Source organism: Pholcus phalangioides, unplaced genomic scaffold (assembly GCF_987345545.1).
Source record: "Pholcus phalangioides strain wild (caught in Gottingen) unplaced genomic scaffold, Ppha-v1.0 ptg000005l_1, whole genome shotgun sequence".
NCBI classification, from domain to species: domain Eukaryota; kingdom Metazoa; phylum Arthropoda; class Arachnida; order Araneae; family Pholcidae; genus Pholcus; species Pholcus phalangioides.
In genome coordinates, this window is record NW_028301598.1 from 8,380,726 (window position 1) to 8,402,368 (window position 21,643).

Consider the following 21,643-nt stretch of genomic DNA (forward strand, 5'->3'; position numbering starts at 1 on the left):
CTAAATTGATGTCTTAACACTTGTCAAACAGTGATCCTTGAATTGATGAAAACAATTATCGCCCGACTTTTTCAACCCCTGATACTATTAATAATAACGTGATCATCAAGTATTCCCAAGAGATCTTTACAATTTGTTAGTGTTAGTAAATATCCATGCCCGAACCGGATTCGAACCCAGACCTGCACAGTCAGAAGCTAGCTCCCTAGCCACTCGACTGCCAGGCGGCATGTTATCTCAATTCTGAATTCTCGTCAACTTTCTTCTAATGTGCTCATATTTTTGTTTTCGAATTTTTCAGCATATCTGTGTATTCTGTAATCATGTGTGTGTGTTTTTATGATGATTATCAGTAAAGATATGTATTTCGAATTGGAGGCTTAAGAGGTCCCTTAATCTTCTCAATATGGCCCCTTGAGTGCATGATGGACGTCGTGTAGAGATAATGCAATCATATACTCGAAAAGAGGTAGGAAAACATGATTGATTTTATTCAAATACGCAACTAAAAGATGTATGAAAGGTGAAAGAAAAAGGAAAACTGTGTTCACTTCCTCCTCTTACGAGGCATCTTCGGTGGTCTCAAGTAAGGATTATCCACCGTCTCGGCATCTTGCGTCGTGTCCTTCTGAAGTTCATGCTCCTTCCCATCTGCAAAGAAAACACACGCAACATAAGTTATGTAAGTTTGCGGTTTAACAATACAATTTTCATTGCAAATCGAACATCTGAAAAGTATTTATTTATGGGCAGTATCATAGGCAGAGATAGACTTGGAAGTCTGGGGGGGGGCGGCGGCACGGTCATTATTTCTGGGGGCCACGATGATGATGTCAATTCATATATGCATATATACATTAGATCAGTCAACTTCACCTTTGACACTGGGAAGGGGGGGGGGCAATGCCCCCCCGTATATCCGCCCATGGGCAGTATGAATTAGTTATAAGAATTTTAGAAGAATGTAACATGCTTATCAGTGAACCAGCACGGGAGGCGGTTTAGGACTCAAAAAGACGCAGCGCGTTTGCATTAGAACGTTCATGTTCAGACATGCCAACCTTGGAACCGAGCCTCTCTGTAGTGGCATGAACGTCATCGTCCGGAGGGAGGCGGGTCTAAACCCCCCCCCCCCCCCCCCCACCAAAGAAACTTTATTTTTTGAAAATGAAAGTTTGCTGATATTTTTTAAATAAGTTTTTCTTTTTTCTTTGGGGGGGGGGGGGCAGCGGTTCCCCCATTTTTTTAAAATCCGAATCAATTTTTTTCAACTTTAGAAAAAAAAAATATTGAATTTGAAATTTTATATAAAACTAGCAGTAATTCCTGGCACTACCAGGGTTTTCTTCATATTGTTCCGAACAATGTCTCACAAGTCCTTGAAATGATCATAGGTTGACACAATTTTCAGGAAGTCACAGATTTATTCACCGAAAACAGCTATTTACAATTATTCACAAATTGCAAGAATCTCGCATTGAGGATAAAGTCCTACATCACTCTCTCCTTTCTTGTGATCGCCTCACTATTTATAGGATCGGTCGAATCTTCGAGAAAAATGAATGTTCCAGAAAACTTCATTTTACAGTTTACAAGTAGGCGGAGCCACCGGACGGGCAGAAAATTAATGTTCCAGAAAAATCTGGATGTTTTGCGCCGTACATTCGCAATTTTCGTTTAGCAACAGGACATCAGCAAGATTGAGGGGTTCTTAACAAATTAGAAAAAGACCTAATTTTCGTAACACTATACTGGAAGCAGGGCTGAAAGTAGGATTTTTGTATTACCTTGCCGCCCGGGGTAAACACGATTTTGACGCTCCTGTCAATTCAAAATTCGATGATTTTACATCGGTGTTCTATAAGCCTATGTTCACCTAAAATTTGCCGCCCGGGGAAGTTGCTCCCATTTCTTCCCTTTAGTTTCGGCCCTGACTGGGAGAATCAGAAAAGTGACAAACCATCATTTGGAAACCAAGGCAGGGCCGTACCTAGGATTTTTGCTGCCCGAGGCAAACATTATTTTGCCTCCCCCACAATTTTAAAATTCGATAACTTTATAACGGTATTCTTTTTTCCCATCTAAAATTGCTCTCTCCTAAATTTTGCCACCCGGGGAGGTTGCCGCTCGCCCCACTCTAGTTACGGCCCTGACCAAGGTAACAAATGAACACATTCCAAGTTGTATGACATATTCCAGTCATTGTTGCAGGACAGTTTTTGATTCTATCGGGCATTCGCCTTAAGTTGGGACCTGTTGGATGTAGCCTACATATAAAATTTGGCAAAGATTGGTATGGAATTGTAGATTTATACATAGAATATACACGCAGACAAACACAGATAATCAATTTTATATAAAGGGCGCGTGGTATTTTATTGGTGAACGGTTGATCTTAGAGGAATACTTCCAATTACAGTAGTACTCAGATATGTAATTCATGTTTTAAAAGGTTGTATAATTATTACAATTATAAAAAAACTAACTTTTTATACAGTCCCGTTGTGCCGCAAAACCCAATTAAAAAATTGTTGCTCTGTCTCTCCTGATGCCAACAACAACAAAAAAAAATTCCACATTTCTAAGCACAATGTTTACTGATATATTCGAATTCGAAAAACGGAAGAAAGTTGGGGGGGGGGGGGAGGGGGAACCAGCATTAAATGCGGATAAAACGATTTTTTCGTATTTAACACCGTTTTTCGAATTCGAATATCTCACCGAACAGAATTGCACTTAGAAAAGTGGATTTTTTTTGTTGGATTCACGAGAGACACGAAAACTTCGTAATTGGGTTTTTGAGCACAGGATGTCCGTATAAAACGTTAAAATTTTCAATTAACTATAACTATACAACCCCTTGCAGCATAAATGACATATCTGAGAACTACATGTTATTTGGATACTTTTAATTGGAATTATTCATTGAGGATCAATGGTTTGCCTGTAAAATACCATACACCCTGCACATAGATGTAAGTTATCTCAGTACAAACCGCACCATTTTATGTCAATTGGTTGATTAGTTATTAATTTGATATTTATTCTTTGGAGATGCGGTCTTTGCGTGGTGTCATTTTGTACTCGATAGGATAATGGAATTCAAATATATCCTTGAACAAAAGAAGTTTCTGAAAAAAAACCCCCAGATTTCGGTAGTTTTTCACGATTCACCGGTAGTTCCGTATTTCATGCTAGTAATCCGTAGAAACTACGGAAATTCCGTAGTATTTGGCAGGTATGTTTATGAATTGGTTGCAGCAAAGCTTCCTAAATTACTCTGCCTCCTGCCTGGACCACTTTACTTTGCTACCTGCACACAGCAGTGGCCCGGACCTTACTGCAACAGAGGCAATTTATACGATACCATTTTTTCTCTGATCTCGCGACGCCAAAATTTTTTTTTGCTTAGCCTTCATCGTGGCAACAGTTCTGCGAGCGTTCCTGTCTGTTTCAACATGATTAGACACCAGTTCATGCTATTCGTACTGTACGCAGCGGGAAAAATTCTCATAATAAAGTTTTCTACACTTTTCTTAAAGTTCTTCCAGATTGTTCTGCGATATACGTCGCAGATTTCGGCATATTCTGCTTTGGGTCACAGACTTCTCAACTAAACCGCACTTCAAGATGAACGGCCATATTTGCAGTGTCAGCTAGATCCTAATGGCTAATAACAGCTACAGCTCTTTTGCAATAATTATTATCTATTCAGATCGAAACAGTGAAAAAGAAGAATAGCTTCTTCGAGAGAGAGTGGCAGCAGTGATAGCAAGTATGGCCTACACAAGTATGGGGCTGACAGGGCTGCAGCCCTGATTCCCGGAACGGTATTATCTTTCTTTGCTAAAAACGCTAAAGAGGGACCCCATGAAAATATGGACTGCTACTAGTTTACCACACACCAACTCCGGTCACATCGCCAATCAGCAATTCATTATCTATAGATTTGGGTCAAAATCTTTCTCTCTAGAGAAAGTCGTTATATTTTTGTCCTCATTTTGAACAGAAGACTTCCAACGAGAGCATATTCAGGCGTAATGTATCATTGATCACCTCGGGTTTGATAGGAAAGAGAACTGGAATATATCCTTCTCAATGAAGGCTTTCCTAGTGGTAGACGAGAATCTTACTGCTGCGTCACTTGTCCCCAGAAAGCTGCCTTTGTGGATCACTTTCTTTCGTTCAAACCGAGCACAATTCCAATCTACCGCCATGGGCAATTTACTACCGAGTTGTGCCGGAAATGTGAATGTGTGTGTGCCCGAATATTTGTACCGTTTGTAGGCCTGTTGCTCTCCGTGGCTAAACTTGTAGACTACTGCGCCACAAAGAAAACGAACATTACCTCTCTCCTTAGTGTTTGTGTGGACAGGATTGAACATGGACAGTCAGACATAAATCAGGGCAAAGCTCACAATGTCTGACACCGATACAAGATGATGACTTATCTGAAGATGATGTCACTCTCTACTGATCATATGAAGGATTTACAGCTGGCTGAAGAGAAGGCGGGCAAAGATAGTTTAATTTTCTTTTCTGAATTCATCTTCGCATCAGTCAGCTGTTGAAACCTTCATATGATTCAGCGGAGAGTGACATCGTCTTTGGATAAGTTCTACTGTTGTTAAAAAAGAACCAACTACTCACATTGTTTGGAGGCATTGTTAGAAGACACACTTTTGTCATCTTGGTCATCAAATATCTGATCGGAGAAAAGCAATGCATTTAGGTAAGGCTGCGCCGACGACTTGCACGGTATCACTAGTGATTGATGAAAGGGGAGGAAAAACAATCATAACATATGGTGAAATATTATAATCAAATGAATAAAATAGAATTGATATCTTCATGGAAAAACTCACGAGGGAAAAGAGAAAAGTCGTCAGGATAAAAAGACTGAGGGGCTCCGGTCTTGGCGATGAATCGAGTTAGGGCCCTCTCGATATCACGCTTCTGACTGGCAGCTTTCTCCCGGACAGCTTCGTATTCTGTCACTGGCTGCTTGTGCGTCTTGAACCCATTAAAAAACAAAACAGTTACATCAGTCAAAAATGATGATGAGGTATAAAGGAAAAATAAATCACTATGTGTATAAGGTACAATGTGTATGAATAACTATGTGTATAAGGTACAATGTGTATGAATAACTATGTGTATAAGGTACAATGTGTATGAATAACTATGTGTATAAGGTACAATGTGTATGAATAGCTATGTGTATAAGGTACAATGTGTATGAATAACTATGTGTATAAGGTACAATGTGTATAAAGGGTGATTCCAATTCATCGGACAAACATTAAGAGGTAATATAAGATACCTAAATAAGCAGTTTTGGTCATAGAATGGTGCAGTCGACAAATACAAATACAAGGCCACAACACGCAAAATTACACACTGAAATAAAATGAAAAAAAATAATGATTCTGACAAAATAAAATAAAGGGCCCATTAAAAATTTTGGTTGTCTTATTTAAGTATGGTGGGTGTAGCTTCTCGCCATTTATCCCACTATGATTATATACTTCTTTTTAAACGTATCAATTGTGTTATAATTCACGACCCCCGGAGGTAAGCTATTATATTTATTTGCAACCCCTGTTAGAGAAAATCTCCCTGTGACACCACAACCTGGAATTGTCCCTTACTAAACGGTACTGGTTCCCACTTGTGAAGCAGTTGATTGACGGTGTATTAATAATCCGTGGTCCATCCTATCTATTCCATTGAAAATTTTAGAAACATCGGTTATATCCCCCAACAGCCGCGTTCTTCCAACGATAAAATATTCTAGAAATCAAGGCTTTCTACATAGCTAAAGTCCAGTGTCCCGACAAGAGCACGCATGGCTCTTCCCTGCACCCCCCCCCCCCAACCAAGTCCATGTATGGTGTCCAAAACTATACGGCATACTCTAGTCCAGGACGAGCTACGCCCCTGAAAGGTGGAAGGACCACTTTAGGAGAAAGCGGAGATAAATTTTGAGAATGAAACTGAGCATTTTATACAATTTTTTGACCACCGCTGAACAATGTTCAGACAACCTGAGTAGCTAGTGAATGAGAATTCCCAAATCTGTGATCCTATTCGTCTCAGAAATAATATTACCATTTACCTCGTAAGTAAAACGTTTTTTTTTCGAACTAAAAATAGCGACCATGCACTTTTCAACAATAAAATGCATGCTCCATTCATTTGTCCATGCTGCGATCATATTCAAATCAATATCACTTATAACCAGTAACAAATACCATATTTTTCCGACGGATGCAGTGATATACGATGACAACCATCCGAAGGTAAAGAGAGAGTGTAATACAGTAGTCTTCCTCAAGCTGCACCCTGGATGAAGCAAAATTTACCACAAGTCATTGTACCGCTTGTCATTGTTTGGCGCAGCATAACCCTTACGGCCTTTGCTTCAATAAAAACCAAAATTTTAAAAACCAACACCAGGGTGCATGTGGCTCCATCATAATGCAGTATTATGCCGATTTTTCAGCGAAATACAGAATTATTTAAACACTATATTTCTGCTGCAATGAATTGAACATGGCTGGCCTATTACATGACACCCTTCTGTCACCAACTCTTTTCTCTCTCGATTTTTTTTTTTTTTCAACGTGAATAAAAGATACGTTACAAAATGACGGCATACCGGTGTCCTAATGTAGGCGTGAGGATCAGGAAAGGGTGGATAATGATCCGGGATGTAGTTTGGAAGAGACCTCTTCTCCCCAGCTTGTAGTATCCTTGATATTGACGACCGAGGTAATGACACGGCTGCGAAAGAAACGCAAAAAGTATTAAAGCATTACAGCAGTATTAACGAAAAAAAGGGGGGGGGGAAACCCTTATTTGGAAGTACTTTCTAACAGTATTAGAGATACAGAGATGACAATGCAACGAGTTGGATCAAACGATACTTACGAGTTGGCAACGATATCCTATTGGGGCGCTTGGCGTACCCAGGTACCGTTTCAATGTTCAAGCCTGGAGATTGGAGAGAAAAAAAAAAAAAAAAATCAGAATTAATACTCCTTCACATCCTTTCATTATATTTTGAAGAATCTAAAGGAGAAATCGGAATAACAAAGTGAAAAATAAATTTTTGCAGAGCAGGGCTGGGCAAATGTACTGCTTACAATTGTAAAATAGTAAATAACATAAATAAAATGAAAATAAATTTATTGCCCGATGCATGTAAACATTTTGAAAGGGCATGCATGTTTTACACCTGTCTGTCAGATGTTGCCACATGAAAATACTTATTTGGGCATAAAATATTTCAAGTTTCACGGGCATGTAAATCCTTGCAGATATGCCCAGTCCTGATGCAGAAGTCAATACACTAAAATGTCAGTGAACTAAACTTCAAATCCTTTGCACTCACGTAAATGATCACTTAAATTTATGTAACATTGAAATTAAACGATGATACAAGAATCCTGACTTCACGAACAAAACCTAGCACTTTCTCTGTCCCCATAAAGGTCAGCGCCAAAAGCACAATAAGAGCTGATTTTTATTCAGCAGGGCGTAATTTTGAGTTGACGAAACCTAAAACAAAGCAAGCATTATACACACTCTGTGAGCGACCACATTTCAGAGTAAGAATCTACTAACCTTAGTCAAATTAGGATTATAATATTGTCATTATTCTAGGGTTACCAAGTTCGAAAACTGAGAAAGCAGGACACCTGCTCGCAATTTTAGCAACGCCACTCTTCCCAATTTCCACAACAGATGGCGTCATTATCCTAACCAATAAAAACTGGCCACACAACAATACTTTTTCCCAACTAAAACAAAACCGTGGGAAAAAAGAGCAAAAAAAGAAAAATTTTAGGAATTTCACCCATTAGACAATGCGTATGCTCACTACACCTAAAGCAAACTTCACGTTAGGCAACTACACATACACACATTTTCAAACAATATACCAATTCATTAGAAATTCCGCTGAGGAATATGGATGAGGTGCATGCATGGTTTAGTAGTAGTAGTCAATGCGTGTGGCAAGTACGACGACTGGTGTAAGTAAACTTGGTTATTTACCACACAACTACAGTAAATCTTGTTTCTTTTATTAGGGAAGTTTAGTTGCGAACAAGACCCATCTATTAAATTATAATTGAAAAAAAAACCTCTTCTGCTTATTTAATTAATGATTCTAGCTATTTTTACATAGACCATAGTCTGTTAGTTTTTGTACTGTTGTCAAATGACAATCACCGGATTTTTCGGGAAAGAGAAAAAATAATTTATTGCATCTTCTCTTTGAAAGGCAGAGTTACCAGGTCCTAAAAAAATTTCCAGCCAAAATCCTTTTCAACAATAGCCAAAAAGTAGCCCAAAATATTTGAACTTGTGCTGCCATCTATGAAGCAACAAGCAAGCTACAGTTTGACTATATTCTAGCCTGCAAAGGTGTGGCTTATAGCTCTCTTTTCTTGTTATAGTCACTATAACTCCCTCCCACTTTTCCGTACAAAATATGTTTTTTTACCGAATAAATTGATTTTGAAAAGTTGCGAAAGTCAGGGCTACGCATTCTCTCTCCTGGAAAAACGGCCCAGAGATGGCCTGGAGTCGAGGCCGCATCACGAAGCCTCACGATGATTAAAAGCATCACGAGCCCCCAGGCAAATTGATTTTGCTCAGCCCTCTATCCAGACTGCAAATGCCTACTTACCAATTCACATGCTTAATCTAGCAAATCTTAACCATATCTCATTTTTATCCCCCCCCCCGCTCTTCATTCAAGGCCTCCGTGACGTGCCCGGGTTGGCCCATGCGTCAAGACGGCACTGCCTCAAATTGTGCATAGCTGCTTACGAGATTTTAAAAATTATGTATGGTCCCAGACCAGATTTTTCACGGTCTAGTAAACAAAAAATTTAAGAATTCTTCTGGGTTCCTGGCAGAGCATCATGGGGGCCCCGAGAGCCAAGTGATTCGATTCATGGAAAATCCCCGAAAAATACAACTACCTCTAGTTTTTCTGAGGTCCCTCTTCTCTTGAGGCCCCGGGCACATGCGTTAAGACAGAACTGGTTCCCGGGCTTGAGCCCTGCCAGCTCCACGCTTGTGGAGGCTACGGTTTCTTTCACAGGCTTCTGTGGTCTAGATACTGTGTTTCCCAACCAGAGGGCCTTCTGTAACAGAAGGGCTCTGCGCGAAGCTCGTGACGTCACTGAAGTTACCCATTTCCCTTATAGTGTTGGATATACTACTTCCCTATACGACATTGGATATATTATATCCGATTGGCCGCGGTATCATAAAGGTTGAAAACCACTGATCAAGAGCCTAGGACCCCTTCTGCCTTGTCAGGAAGAAAACACAACATGAGGTGGGGACTGAAGTGAAAAAGAAAAACTTCTTTGCCGTCAAGCAAAGAAAAATAGAGAGAAATTCGCCATGAGAACACAATTTTGGAAAAACCGCCACCCGCCAAAGCCAAATATTTCCCGCCGAACCGTTTTCAAACCAGCCCAATTTGACGGGAAAACCGCCAATCTGGCAACTCTGTTGAAAGGACATCAGGAAGGAGAACATCTAATAACTCTAATTATAGTAACCCTACTGACAATCTTGGTGCTGCCCTCTGCTAGGCAGAGGAAAAATGACATGGCGAGTGTTCATAAGAATTAAACTTTGGTGCTGCCATCTGTAGTGCCACATGTGAACTCTACATAATCATGGTCTGCATAAAAACGATTTTCAAATCTATTCCAGAAGAATGCTCACAGGGCTCTTTAAGCTAGGTAGGGCCTAAGAAATCTTCCTCACACAGTCATACATGCTTACCTAAGGCTCGGATTTTTAAGACTCAAAGATGAAACGTCGTTGCTGATCTGTTGAAAAACTTGAAATTCAGATTTTTTTTAACCTACTCTAGCAACGACAAAAAATCAAAAATTGAAAACCCCAGACTTCGTAGGGGGCAGTAGCATTCATATTCGGCTCGCAAGAACCCGGATCCTGTCCAAAAAAAAGAAATTGTTCCTGATTCTTCAACTCCGAAATCAACATTACTGTAGGCAGTAGTCTTGGAAGAACAACGATACCTACAGAAACAATCTTTCCCTTCTTTTTTTCAGCAACAGCAATTCCTATTGGCCAACTCCGCTCAACAGCCAATCAAGTCAACTTGATAGAAAATCTTGTTCTCAAAATCGTCAGTAAGGGACAATGGATTACAGCGGATATCCATTTATCCAGAATTTGCTAAAAACCATTTAAAGCCAAGCTTTGCAGCAAAATGATTGAAATTCATTTTCAATCTAAAGGCGATTTCTTCTCTGCTCAAGAGTGGCTTAAAAAAGAACGCCTCATCGATGTGCCAAAGGAGAAAAAAATCCAGTTTTTTCTCGGTTCTCTTGAAGGGGCTTGAAAGCGGAACATCACAGCCAGATCTGAAACCACCTCATGAAAGACTAGGTTTCCATGCTCATAAAATCGAGATTTTTCGGAAAAAGCAGACGTCTTAACAACCATGTCTGGAAAATTACTCTTCTCAAATCTGATGAAAACAGAAAAATCCTGGATCTCCGGAGTTTACACCATCTTGATGTCTCAGTTGAAAGATTCATCAAAAACGGCATTTCAATGCCGTAGATGCCTTTCATTCACGAACTTACGAACTTTGGCAAATCCTGTTCTAATGCCTACAGGTGTATCAAGTATACGGACAACCACGAGCTCGGCCTATGCTCCAAAGTGCGAGGAAGAGATGTATCTACTTGCTACTATGCTTGGGACCTCATCCAGCAAACTTCAATAAGTGTCCAGTCTATCTCGATGTTTCAGGGATACATCCTGAACAAAACCGGATCTCAACTTTAACTTTCTCATCCAAGTTTCCTGAAAATCCTATATCTCTCATTCCGAGACCCGTCACCTTGAGAGATATGAAAATATCTCCGAGGAAAGGACTGTTCACAGCTCTCTCCCAACGGGATCACCTGCCTCATCGAAAGCGGGACCCATCGAAAACCCGGTGTCATCTACGAGAACACGCGATCAAGTCACATACATCACCAGTGACTTCAACTCGTGCCAAGAACTGTTCTTCTCTTGTAAAAACAAGCCTTCGAGGACCTCCATACGATATTCGGCATCATTGCAGCTGATCATATAATGGACGGAGTTACCTTTCGAATTTTTCGAGACTTCAACATCAGTGCGGAAAAACTTTTTGAAAGATGGAAGTGTGGACTTTATTCTTGGTCTGTAACTAACCATATTTAATTCAAGCATTTAGACCAGGTTATAGGGCTTTCCCCACGTGGATTCTGAAGAGAGGGGGGAACACGGTCTAATTTAAGGTTTCAGAAGAGCACAGAGAATTTCTCTAAAGTAATATCAAATTGTTAACCTTCAGAAAAAGCTGTAAATTCACAGAAATAGAATGAAGCAGCAATTAAAGATTTTTTTTTTAAATATTTCAATTTTATTTACCTTCTTTTCCAAATATTCAATTATCTTGGGTCGCATATCCCCCCCCCCCCTACGGTGCGTGTACCTTTTATGGGGGAAGGGCATGAGGATTATACAAGATGCTTAGGTGGCGCATGGCGAAAAAAAAGGTTGGGAAACACTGGGCGCATTCTGGGAGCTAATCCTTTCTACAGACATGAGCTGACCAAAGCACAAATGGATGGGGGACACCTAAGAACACAACTGGTTTGTATCAACACCAGCTTTAGTACGCGAAAGTTGGTGCGTTGTATCGTGACCTACGTGAGCATTTGATTAAATACAGTAAAATAAATAATAATGTAGTGTAAAATAAAACTATCTTTAGTATCTATCTTCATGTAGATTCTCAATTATCCAATTTTGAAGATGTTCATTTGAGACTTCAGTTTTTTGTCTTCGTTATAGCAGTGAAATGCACCTCCCAGGTTTTGCCATGATGGTTTGTTAGCTATTCTTTATTACTTTTCCAGGCTCCTTTTCACCCATCATTTAAATCATTGACTAATTACCAACCCCCCCCCCCCTCCCGCATATTTTATTTTATCTTTTTGTGCAAAATACATATTATCCAGTGAAAACTTTATTTTGATTTTACTCAGCTCCGAGGAATAAAATGACGAACATGTTCAACTTACAAGTTACTCGAGAGATGGCAGCACAAATACATTCGAATTAAGTGCCATTCTCATTTTGACTAATAGATAGCAGCACTAGGATTTTGATTTACACAAAATTCCTAATGATAGCGGTTTTGGCTTCTGTTCTCACATGCATAGGGCACTGAGCTATAAGTAAACTTACAGCACAAATTTATAAGTAAACTTAATCTCGAACTTTCCTTCTAGCTCTGTGGGGTAGAGTTACCAACCATCCTCCTTTAGGAATAGGCTGACCATATTTCCTCGAGAGAAATATGAGAGATTGGGATTCCAAATACGGGAAAATACGGGACATTGCCAGTTAATGTCAAGAACGATGGAAAAAGTGAACAAAGTTGCCAAATATTGCTGAAATTACGGAAAAATAATAATGGCGGGAAACGATGCATTATTGCAAATTGCAGTGGATTAAAATGAATTCTACGAAATAAAATGTTCACCAAGACAAATGTGGGGGATTAATGTTCTCATTTATAGTTGTGATTATCGTATTATAATTTATGAGTTGCAAAATAATTTCAATCTTTGACTTCAATAAAGAATAAAAATGAGAGTGGGCGTCATGTCAAAAACCTGAAAAACCGTCACGCTTTTGTCAAAAAGTCGGAACGACCAAAAAAAAAAAAGAAAACCGGGACTATCCTGGGAAATACGGGACGTATGGTCACAGTATTCAGGAGGATATGGTGGGTTTTTTTTTTTTTTTTTTTTTTTTTTTTAATGTCATTTCAAGCGTCTTCCTACGTTTCGGAAAATTCCCCTTTTTGTCCTTTTCAGGTTTCCCGATTTATTTTTCCTTTTTTTTTTGAGAAAATTTTTTTCTTCACTTTGAAACATACATTTCTTCATTGATATACGAGTGTTTTTATATTCTTTTTCCCACACGCATTCACTAAGAGCCGTCGAAATTACTAGAATGTTTTCTTTTTCTGCTTTTTTACCGATTCTGTTTAGAGTTGGAGAAATTATTGTTGCGTCTGGTTTTATTGATCGGAATAGTGGCGCCATCTATTGGGGAAATTGGGATAAGGGACGTCACTAAGGATGCGTGCGCAGACGTCCTCCTTTCTGTCCTCGGGAATATAGTAACCCTACACATAGGCAAATACCGTATTTTAACGTGTACAGTGATACCTCGGCTAAAGAGGATGATTCGTTCGCAAGCCCAAACGCGATTTCCGGAAAGTTTCTACGGAAAATCGTTTGATTCGTTCCAGGTTCTGTCCAAAATTTAAAGATAAATTTTTTAAAACATCAAAAGAGCGCTGAAAAAAGACAAAAACTGACTGAAGACTACTTAAATGGACAGCTTCTAAATTGGATTAATGAGAATCTACAAAAAAATGAGAACACGGCCGGTTCCGGACATATTTCAAGCATAAGCGAATAACATTTTAGTGATAAAAAAATGATGCCCCATTCAATCGGCGCCCTAAAATATCGTCCCTTTCAGTTGGCACCTTCTGCGGCCACATAGTCCACAAGATTCAAAGTCCGGCCCCATATGACAGGTACTGAAAATCTGTGTATTTTTACGCTATGTAAACAACCAACGTCAGCCCTATTTAGTCAGCTAAAGATGGTGTTAACATAGTCCAGTAAAGTTCGTAGGCGTTCCCATTCATTAGTGATTTGGTCAGACCATTTCTATATCTGATACAGTAAAAACTGTCAGTTTAGAGACGCTTCTGTATCCTCGACACCTCCCTACATTGGACGGGTTTGACATAAATCGCATCATGCTTTTCAAAAAATTAACTTTTTTGACGTAGGGTTCCTTTCTTTCCGAAAAAAAAACAACAAATAAATTGTGTTTGAATGATGATCGATGAGTAATCCGATGTTTAGACAACGGTTGTTATCGAGATAAATGAAACTTACCCATTTCTATGAGCGCCATAACGACATCGGCGATGTTGACCTCGGTGCGACCACTCAGCTCGCAAAAAGATCGAGTGCTGCGACCGATCTCGCAGAGACCTGTAAACGGAATCAATCGAAAAATTGTTTAAAAAAAAATTACACAACTCTTGAATATGCGATCTAACAGAAAATCGAGCGGGACTAGAATTAATTATATTAAGTACCCGGTGAAATTTTAAAGAATACGTACGATTCGAATATCGCATTGCACGAGGCTAGAGGGTTGAAAATCCAATTAATTTAGCGTCCAAAATACTGGTCAATCATTATTTGGAAATTTACTTCGTTTTTCCTCTAAAAGAGGTAGCTGTGTCGTAATTGTGTTACTGTTCGAAATCACTGCGCATGTACGTGTGCTTCATATTCAGTGTTCGAGCGCTGTCCTCTAGCGTTCAAATTAGAAATGAGAAACTGGCTATCATTGAAGTGTAATGTTGCATGCCTGACGATTGGTCTAATGTTGTTGGCGAATTATATAGTCACAGGTTTTCTTTTCAAAATTGCTTCCCAGAAAGAAGTCTAACGTAAGGACTATACAATAACAGGTCATACCGCAATTACCCGTTTTCGCGTCGATTCTACTTCATGTGCTACCATTTTTTTTATTTGACTATCTTTCGGCAGTATCTTGCTTTGTTAGTAAGTTAGAATTCACAAAATTCCTTATTTTGTTACTGCGAGTGGTTTAATAGGTATACGGGTCCTTCAACCTTATATAGTGTTTTGAGCACCATCTAGTAAGCTTATTCGTAGTCGCATTTTTATATATTTGTTCGAATGCTACGAATAAGCTTATTGGTTGCATTTCCCCGGAAAGTGCTTTCGTGCTGCTAAGTAGCATGTGCATTCCAGGCCTAAAAGCAAGAAGATCGTGGTTGCGTACGAACCATTCACGTAAACCTTCACTGTCAATGACGAAGAAAAAAAAAAATCAATCATTTAACCGCAGTACAGTGCTCCGACCTTAGGGCTACTCTATACTTATACGTAAATGTATAACAAAACCGTCGTTTGTCGGTAAATACACGGACACCGGCGCATGAAAAAAATTTCGTCCGTAACAGAACAGTGACTGTTAACCCTTTAGGCGACATAGACGAGACATCTCGTCCCATTAAAAGCCTCTAATTTTAGTATTGAGAAGCCCAGATATTTTGTAAAGTTGATTTGCCAATGATATACTTTTCCCTTTACTTAATTTGCCCCTGCTGAAAATCAGAAAAAGTCTACTTAATTAAAAAAGATATCACATTTTATAGGGGGTTTGATGATTTCTGCTGTTCTGCTTAAAATCAGAGGATTCAAATGCATACCTTTAATATGCTAGAGAAATTATTATTTGGCCATAAAAAAGGATGACTGCATCTGAGGAGGGGGAAAATCATTAAGGATTTTACTGTACGAAATTCCGTTAACACGGCTACGGACCATTTTTGTGACAATTCAATTTGTCTTGAAAAAGTTCAACTGAATTTTGAAAGCACATATAGTACTCCATCAACAACTTATAGGAGTTCGATGTTGTTTTTCAAGCACCCCCCCCCCCCTCCTCCTTACAAAGCAAAAAACAATTTCCATCGCCTCCTTAAGCAAACCATAGCAAGTTCAAGGATCTATGTTTTTCTCGGTCAACTTCTACCCTCTCTTCCCCCAGTAGTTCGTGCTAACACATACCTCCCCTACCCCTTCGAGAAGGTGATGCAACCTACTTTGGGGCCCTCTGACTAATTTCATAATACCAATATACGAAAATCAGAGACAGATAGAAAGACGGTTAACAAATAATCGATAATGCGTTTCAGAGGCACACGTGTGCGCCAACACCCACCCGCAACACTAAGCCACCAGCACATATGACACGAACTGCCACAAAAAAAAACACACCTACCAATGTGACAAAACAAAGACAAAAAAAAAAGGGATAACGGTGCTTACATACACTCATATCTAAGCATATAATACGTGAGCAATTGCAAGTGTTGCGATTCCAAGGTCTGCAGGGAGCGGGGTATCGGCGACAAAAAGCAATCGTCGTCGATGAAAGCCACTCCTTCCGCGAAGCAGCGCACAGAAACAGGGCGCACATCGAAAGGGGCACGATCGTCTTCACTCCTTTCGAGCCCAGCCAAGGCCGATGGGCTCCGGAACAGAGGTCGCCCGAGAAGCTGCAAGGTCGCCGGGGATGCCTCCAAGGTCGGATCTTGGCCCACGAAGGTCGTGATGCCATCGCCCATACGTACCTTCTTCTTCCTCTTTCAATATTTATGCACAAAAAGTGAAAAAAAGAAAATCTCAAGGATATAGGCACATTTTTCTGTGTTATCCTAATCTCTAGTAAAGAATAAGGAAAGCCCCCCCCCCCATTTCGAATGATCTCTCTCCCCCCATGGGAATAAGATTCCCACGGTCTGCTAAAAGAGGGTCGGAGCACAGCACCCAACGTTCCCTTCCAAGATAGCCTACATTGTACTCGGGGTTCTCTGAACTTGACATCTATCATCCCAGTTCACCTATGTTCTGTGAGATTTGGACTTTCCCGAAGGTTTATCAACCTAAAACATCGAGTTCATTTTTCCCGTGGGGGGGGGGGGGGGGGGAGACAATTTTCGTCCTCAAAAAAGTACACTCAAGAGTTAAAAGCTTGAACTTTTTGAGCTTCGCCAGGGTCAATGGTTTCGATTTTCGATGGTTTATCACATGCAAAGATTAGATATACGTATACAAGAGAGTACAATAAAACCCCTTTACAGGACAAAAAAATTCGTTCGTAAAAGAGGGATAACCGTTAATCAGGTGTTTGAAATGCATACTTTTTAGAGTAAAGCCCCCTTTAACGAACACCCCCTCATATGTGGTAACCCCCCCCCCCCTTCTCTTACGGCCAAATAAGAGAAAATTTTCCGTTGTATAATAAAAATGTGCATTTCAAACCCTTGATTGATGGTCACTCCTTTTCAAAAGAGGAATTTTTTTGGCCCGTCGGTGTCCGCGAGAGAGAGGTTTTACTATACGTACTACACAAGGGATTTTTTTTTTTCTGGAGAAGTAAAAGAGAGGTGACCGTCAAGAAGGGTTTTAGTGTATATATATCTTTTTATTTGTGTATATGCGCATACATCGTACATATCAATACTCTTTTACCAAGCTATATAGTAGATATTTACCAAGATATAGAGTATCAATACTCTTTATACAAGCATTAACATTTAACACCGACCATGGATAAGGATCACAATTTACGAGCATGAAAGTATAAAAAAACGTGCGAAATGATTTTTTTTGCAAGTATCAACGTTATGGGAGTGTGGAATGAAATAACGACATCTATATACTGTAAATTTTATTTCTATGAGACGATCAGCATTCGGGAATGGATCTACTTTGTTGGTCAAGGTAATACTGTAGTGTAAATACGAGAGAGTACGGTAATCATTCCATGAATTTCAAATAGTAATAACATAAAGGAAGTAACGAAATTTTCTACTTCCAAAATAATCATTTATGTTGATCATTTCGATAGCCATACATGGATATATTTTTTCCTCACAAAAATGTATACAAACATATAAATATAGAAAAATGATACTTGCGATTGTTTTTAATTCTAGAGTTTAAATTATTTTTTGCAGCTAAATTCATTGGGCTACTACTAAACCACACGTGCACCTCGTACACATTGCTCTGCGGAACTCTTTTAACGAGTTGGTACATGTTGGAATGTGCGTGTCCGTGTTGTGAACCTGACGTAAAGTTTGTTTCCGTGTACTGCTTGTTATGTATAGTGCTGAGATCTGTCATCAAATTTTATAACTATGAGTGAAATGTAATGATTGCAGATTTTACCATTGTAGGCCTGCTGTTCTATGTGGTGAGACTTTTTAACTGGGAGATCGGCTCGTATTTGAGCCTCGGAAACTCACTGTGCTTTTGGCATGTAGTTGTCTGACTAATTTCACTTAAAATGTTTTTATAAGTAAAATATTGCGTATCATCTGAACGTGCGACGCCATGGGAACAATTGTTAAAAAGATATCCTTGACTCTATAAAATGTCTCAAACCCACAATCAAACATATAACTTTAAACCTTTAGGTGGCATTGACGAGATATCTTGCCTCCTTTAAAGCCTTTTATTTCAGCGTTGACAAGCCCAGATATATTGTCAAGTATATTTCTCAATAGAATACTTTTCCCTATACCCTTTAGCTTGCATCTGCTGAAAATTGGAAAAAAGTCTACTTCATTAAGAAAGATGTTGCATTTTGAAGAGGGTTTAATGATTTCTACAATACATGCATGAGAGAAACAATTATTAATTACCAAAATCAATAATTTATCCAAACCCATTAATAGTGTGAAAAGCTTGGCATGAAATACGTTAGAGCAGTCAGTACAACTGTGCTCATGGACTCACGAAAAGGTTAGCAGAGTTCAAGCCCCCCTGGACACCAATCTTTAATTTTAGTACCAAATATACTGTAAAATCAATACAAAAAGTGGGTGGGGGTAGCCACCAGAAAAACTCAGCCTCAAAACTACCACTATTTAATCGTACAATGCACCTAGTACACATAATATAAACTGAAGAGCCAAAAAAACTGGTACAGGCATGCGTATGCAAATAAAGAGATATGGAACCAATCAGAGTACGGCGCTGCGGTCGGCAACGCCTATATAACACAACAAGTGTCTGGCATAGTTGTTAGATCGGTTACTGCTGCTACAATGGCAGGTTATCAAGATTTAAGTGAGTTTGAACGTGGTGTTATAGTCGGCGCACGAGAGATGGGACATAGCATCTCCGAGGTAGCGATGAAATTTGGATTTTCACGTACGACCATTTCACGAGTGTACCGTGAATATCGGGAATCCGGTAAAAAATTAAATCTACGACATCGCTGCGGCCGGAAAAAGATCATGCAAGAACGGGACTGACGAGAATCATTAAACGTGACAGACGTGCAACCCTTCCACAAATTGCTGCAGATTTCAATGCTGGGCCATCAACAAGTGTCAGCGTGCGAACCATTCAACGAAACATCATCGATATGGGCATTCGGAGCCAAAGGCCCACTCGTGTATCCTCGATGACTGCACGGCACAAAGCTTTACGCCTCGTGTGGGCCCGACAACACCGACATTGGACTGTGGAGGACTGGAAACACGTTGCCTGGTCTGACGAGTCTCGGTTCCAATTGCTTCGAGCTGATGGACGTGTACGGGTATGAAGACAACCTCATGAATCCATGGACCCTACATGTCAACAGGGGACTATTCAAGCTGGTGGAGGCTCTGTGATGGTATGGGGCGTGTGCAGTTGGCGTGATATGGGACCCCTGATACGTCTAGATACGACTCTGACAGGTGACAGGTACGTAAGCATCCTATCTGATCACCGGCACCCATTCATGTCCATTGTGTATTCCGACGGACCTGGACAATTTCAGCAGGACAATGCGCCACGTCCAGAATTGCTACAAAGTGGTTCCAGGAACACTCTTCCGACTTTAGACACTTCCGCTGGCCACCTAAATCCTCAGACATGAACATTATTGATATCTGGGATGCCTTGCAACGTGCTGTTCAGAAGAGATCTCCACCCCCTCTTACTCCTACGGATTTATGGACAGCCTTGCAGGATTCATGGTGACAGTTACCTCCAGCACTACTTCAGACATTAGTCGAGTCCATGCCACGTCGTGTTGCGGCACTTCTGAGGGCGCCCTACACGATATTAGGCAGGTTACCAGTTTTTTTGGCTCTTCAGTGTATATACGGTACACGTTGGAACGTGTTGTGTGAGTATATATATATGCACGGTCCTGACGTAATTATGCTGTTACAGTTGTGCCGTTTCGTATTTTTTCTGTTTCTGCCATCTGTGTTACATATTTTGAGGTAATGATGGTAAATGCTTGAACTTTCATGTTATGTTGTAGGTATCATGTTGAAGGTTGCTCATGTTGGTAACCTAGGCTTAAGACTGCAGCCTCATGTTGGGTCCCCGAATATGCTTCATGAGAGGCGATTTAAATTGCTTAAGGCCGGGATTACACTGTAGAAGTTTCACAAAAGTTCATTCATGAAACTCGAAAAATACAACCAATAAGGTGATAGATTGCATTTTCAACTTTTATAAAAGAACTTTTAACAAACTTTTATAGTGTAATCCCAGCTTTGAGCCGGTATTACACTATAAAAGTTTGATAAAATCCCTTTTATAAAACTCAAAAATTTCAACCTATAAATCTCATAGGTTACGTTCGAGCAAATGCAACCGTTAATCTTATTGGCTGCATTTTTCAAGTTTTATAAAAGGACTTTTACCAAACTTTTGTAGTGTAATACCGGCCTTAGGCCCGCATTAAACAATAAAAGTACTTTTATAAAACTTGAAGAAAAAACAACCAATAAGCCTATTAGTTACATTCACTCGAATGTAACCGATTAACTTATTGGTTGCAGCATTTTTCAAGTTTTATAAAAAACTTTAATAAAAATTTTATAGTATAATCCCAGCCTAAGAGCGTCAGTTGGGAACCGCTCGAATGTAAGTTACGATAAAGAATCCATTTGTTTTCCTGCGAGGGCCTCACCACAGATTTTTACCATAGAATTTAGGGCCCTGAAACAATCCAACTCAAAAGAGTAATCAGACACAGTGGCGTCGGGGCAGAGTTTTGTCAGTGGAGCACACAGTAATTTAAGGAAAGGGTCCGAGCACCCCGGATTCAGAAATCAAAATTTTCTACATAAATCTAAAGACAAGCATTCAAAGGTTAAAACACTTCCGACTCTCCTGATTAGACGCTTATTAGCCTACACAGCGATATACAAGGGGAAAGAATCCGTGACATTGAGAGTAAAAATACAAAACATGCGCAATAACTATTCAACGAGAGAGTAACAACAAAAGAGTAACCGATAAGAGGTTAAGAGCGCGCTCTGAAACAAAGTCAAGGCACGGGTTAGAGTGAAAATAAGGCACAGGCAACCGAATCAAGGATAAAACACAAAATTTCACGGATATCGACGTGGTTTCAAGGGCGAACGAGAGCTAAAATTCTTCTTCCCCATACGTGGGGCCCCCTCCATCGTCATGATCACGACAGCGACCCTGATGATATATACATTTATGTGTATATCTCGTAGAAGTAGTAATAAATGCTAGATGCAGTGGAAAAAGGACGCGGCCTCGTCAGCCGAAAGGAAGAATCCAATCATCTCCCCGGGAGGCAGTGCCAAAAAAAGAGCAAAAAAAAAAGCTGTTGCTCCCCGTTCTACGCAATGGATTCTACCATTTCATGACATGGTGATGGGGGAAAAAAAATATAAGATAGTATTTTTTTTCTATTAAGAGAATAATAAAGAGGGGAAAAAGGTAATTTCACAAAAAAGTTTTTTTCAAAATAAATTCCAACTCCAAAAGCTCAATGTATTATAAACGATTGGCTCTAATGAGAAAAAATGACATGCCATAACGTCCGATTCTCACTTGTGATTCTTTTGCAGACCATTGTTACTGTCCTGTATTTTGTCATTAGCCGAACTGGCTTTGTAAATGTTTAATAA

The 21,643-nt window shown here is 39.7% G+C and overlaps 1 protein-coding gene across 1 annotated transcript in view; it reads right to left on the reverse strand.

Annotated features, from left to right (window-relative positions):
- Positions 1 to 470: 470 nt before the first annotated feature.
- Taf8 (TBP-associated factor 8) overlaps positions 471 to 21,643 on the reverse strand; it is a 120,420-nt gene continuing 99,247 nt past the window's right edge. Inside the window, exons 2-7 of the mRNA XM_089232279.1 lie at positions 14,031 to 14,129; positions 6,934 to 6,996; positions 6,662 to 6,786; positions 4,866 to 5,013; positions 4,651 to 4,764; positions 471 to 651 (exon numbers count right to left, since the gene is read on the reverse strand). Of these exons, the coding sequence (XP_089088405.1) occupies positions 548 to 651; positions 4,651 to 4,764; positions 4,866 to 5,013; positions 6,662 to 6,786; positions 6,934 to 6,996; positions 14,031 to 14,129 (653 nt within the window). The 3' untranslated portion in view covers positions 471 to 547. The remainder of the gene's footprint in view (positions 652 to 4,650; positions 4,765 to 4,865; positions 5,014 to 6,661; positions 6,787 to 6,933; positions 6,997 to 14,030; positions 14,130 to 21,643) is intronic.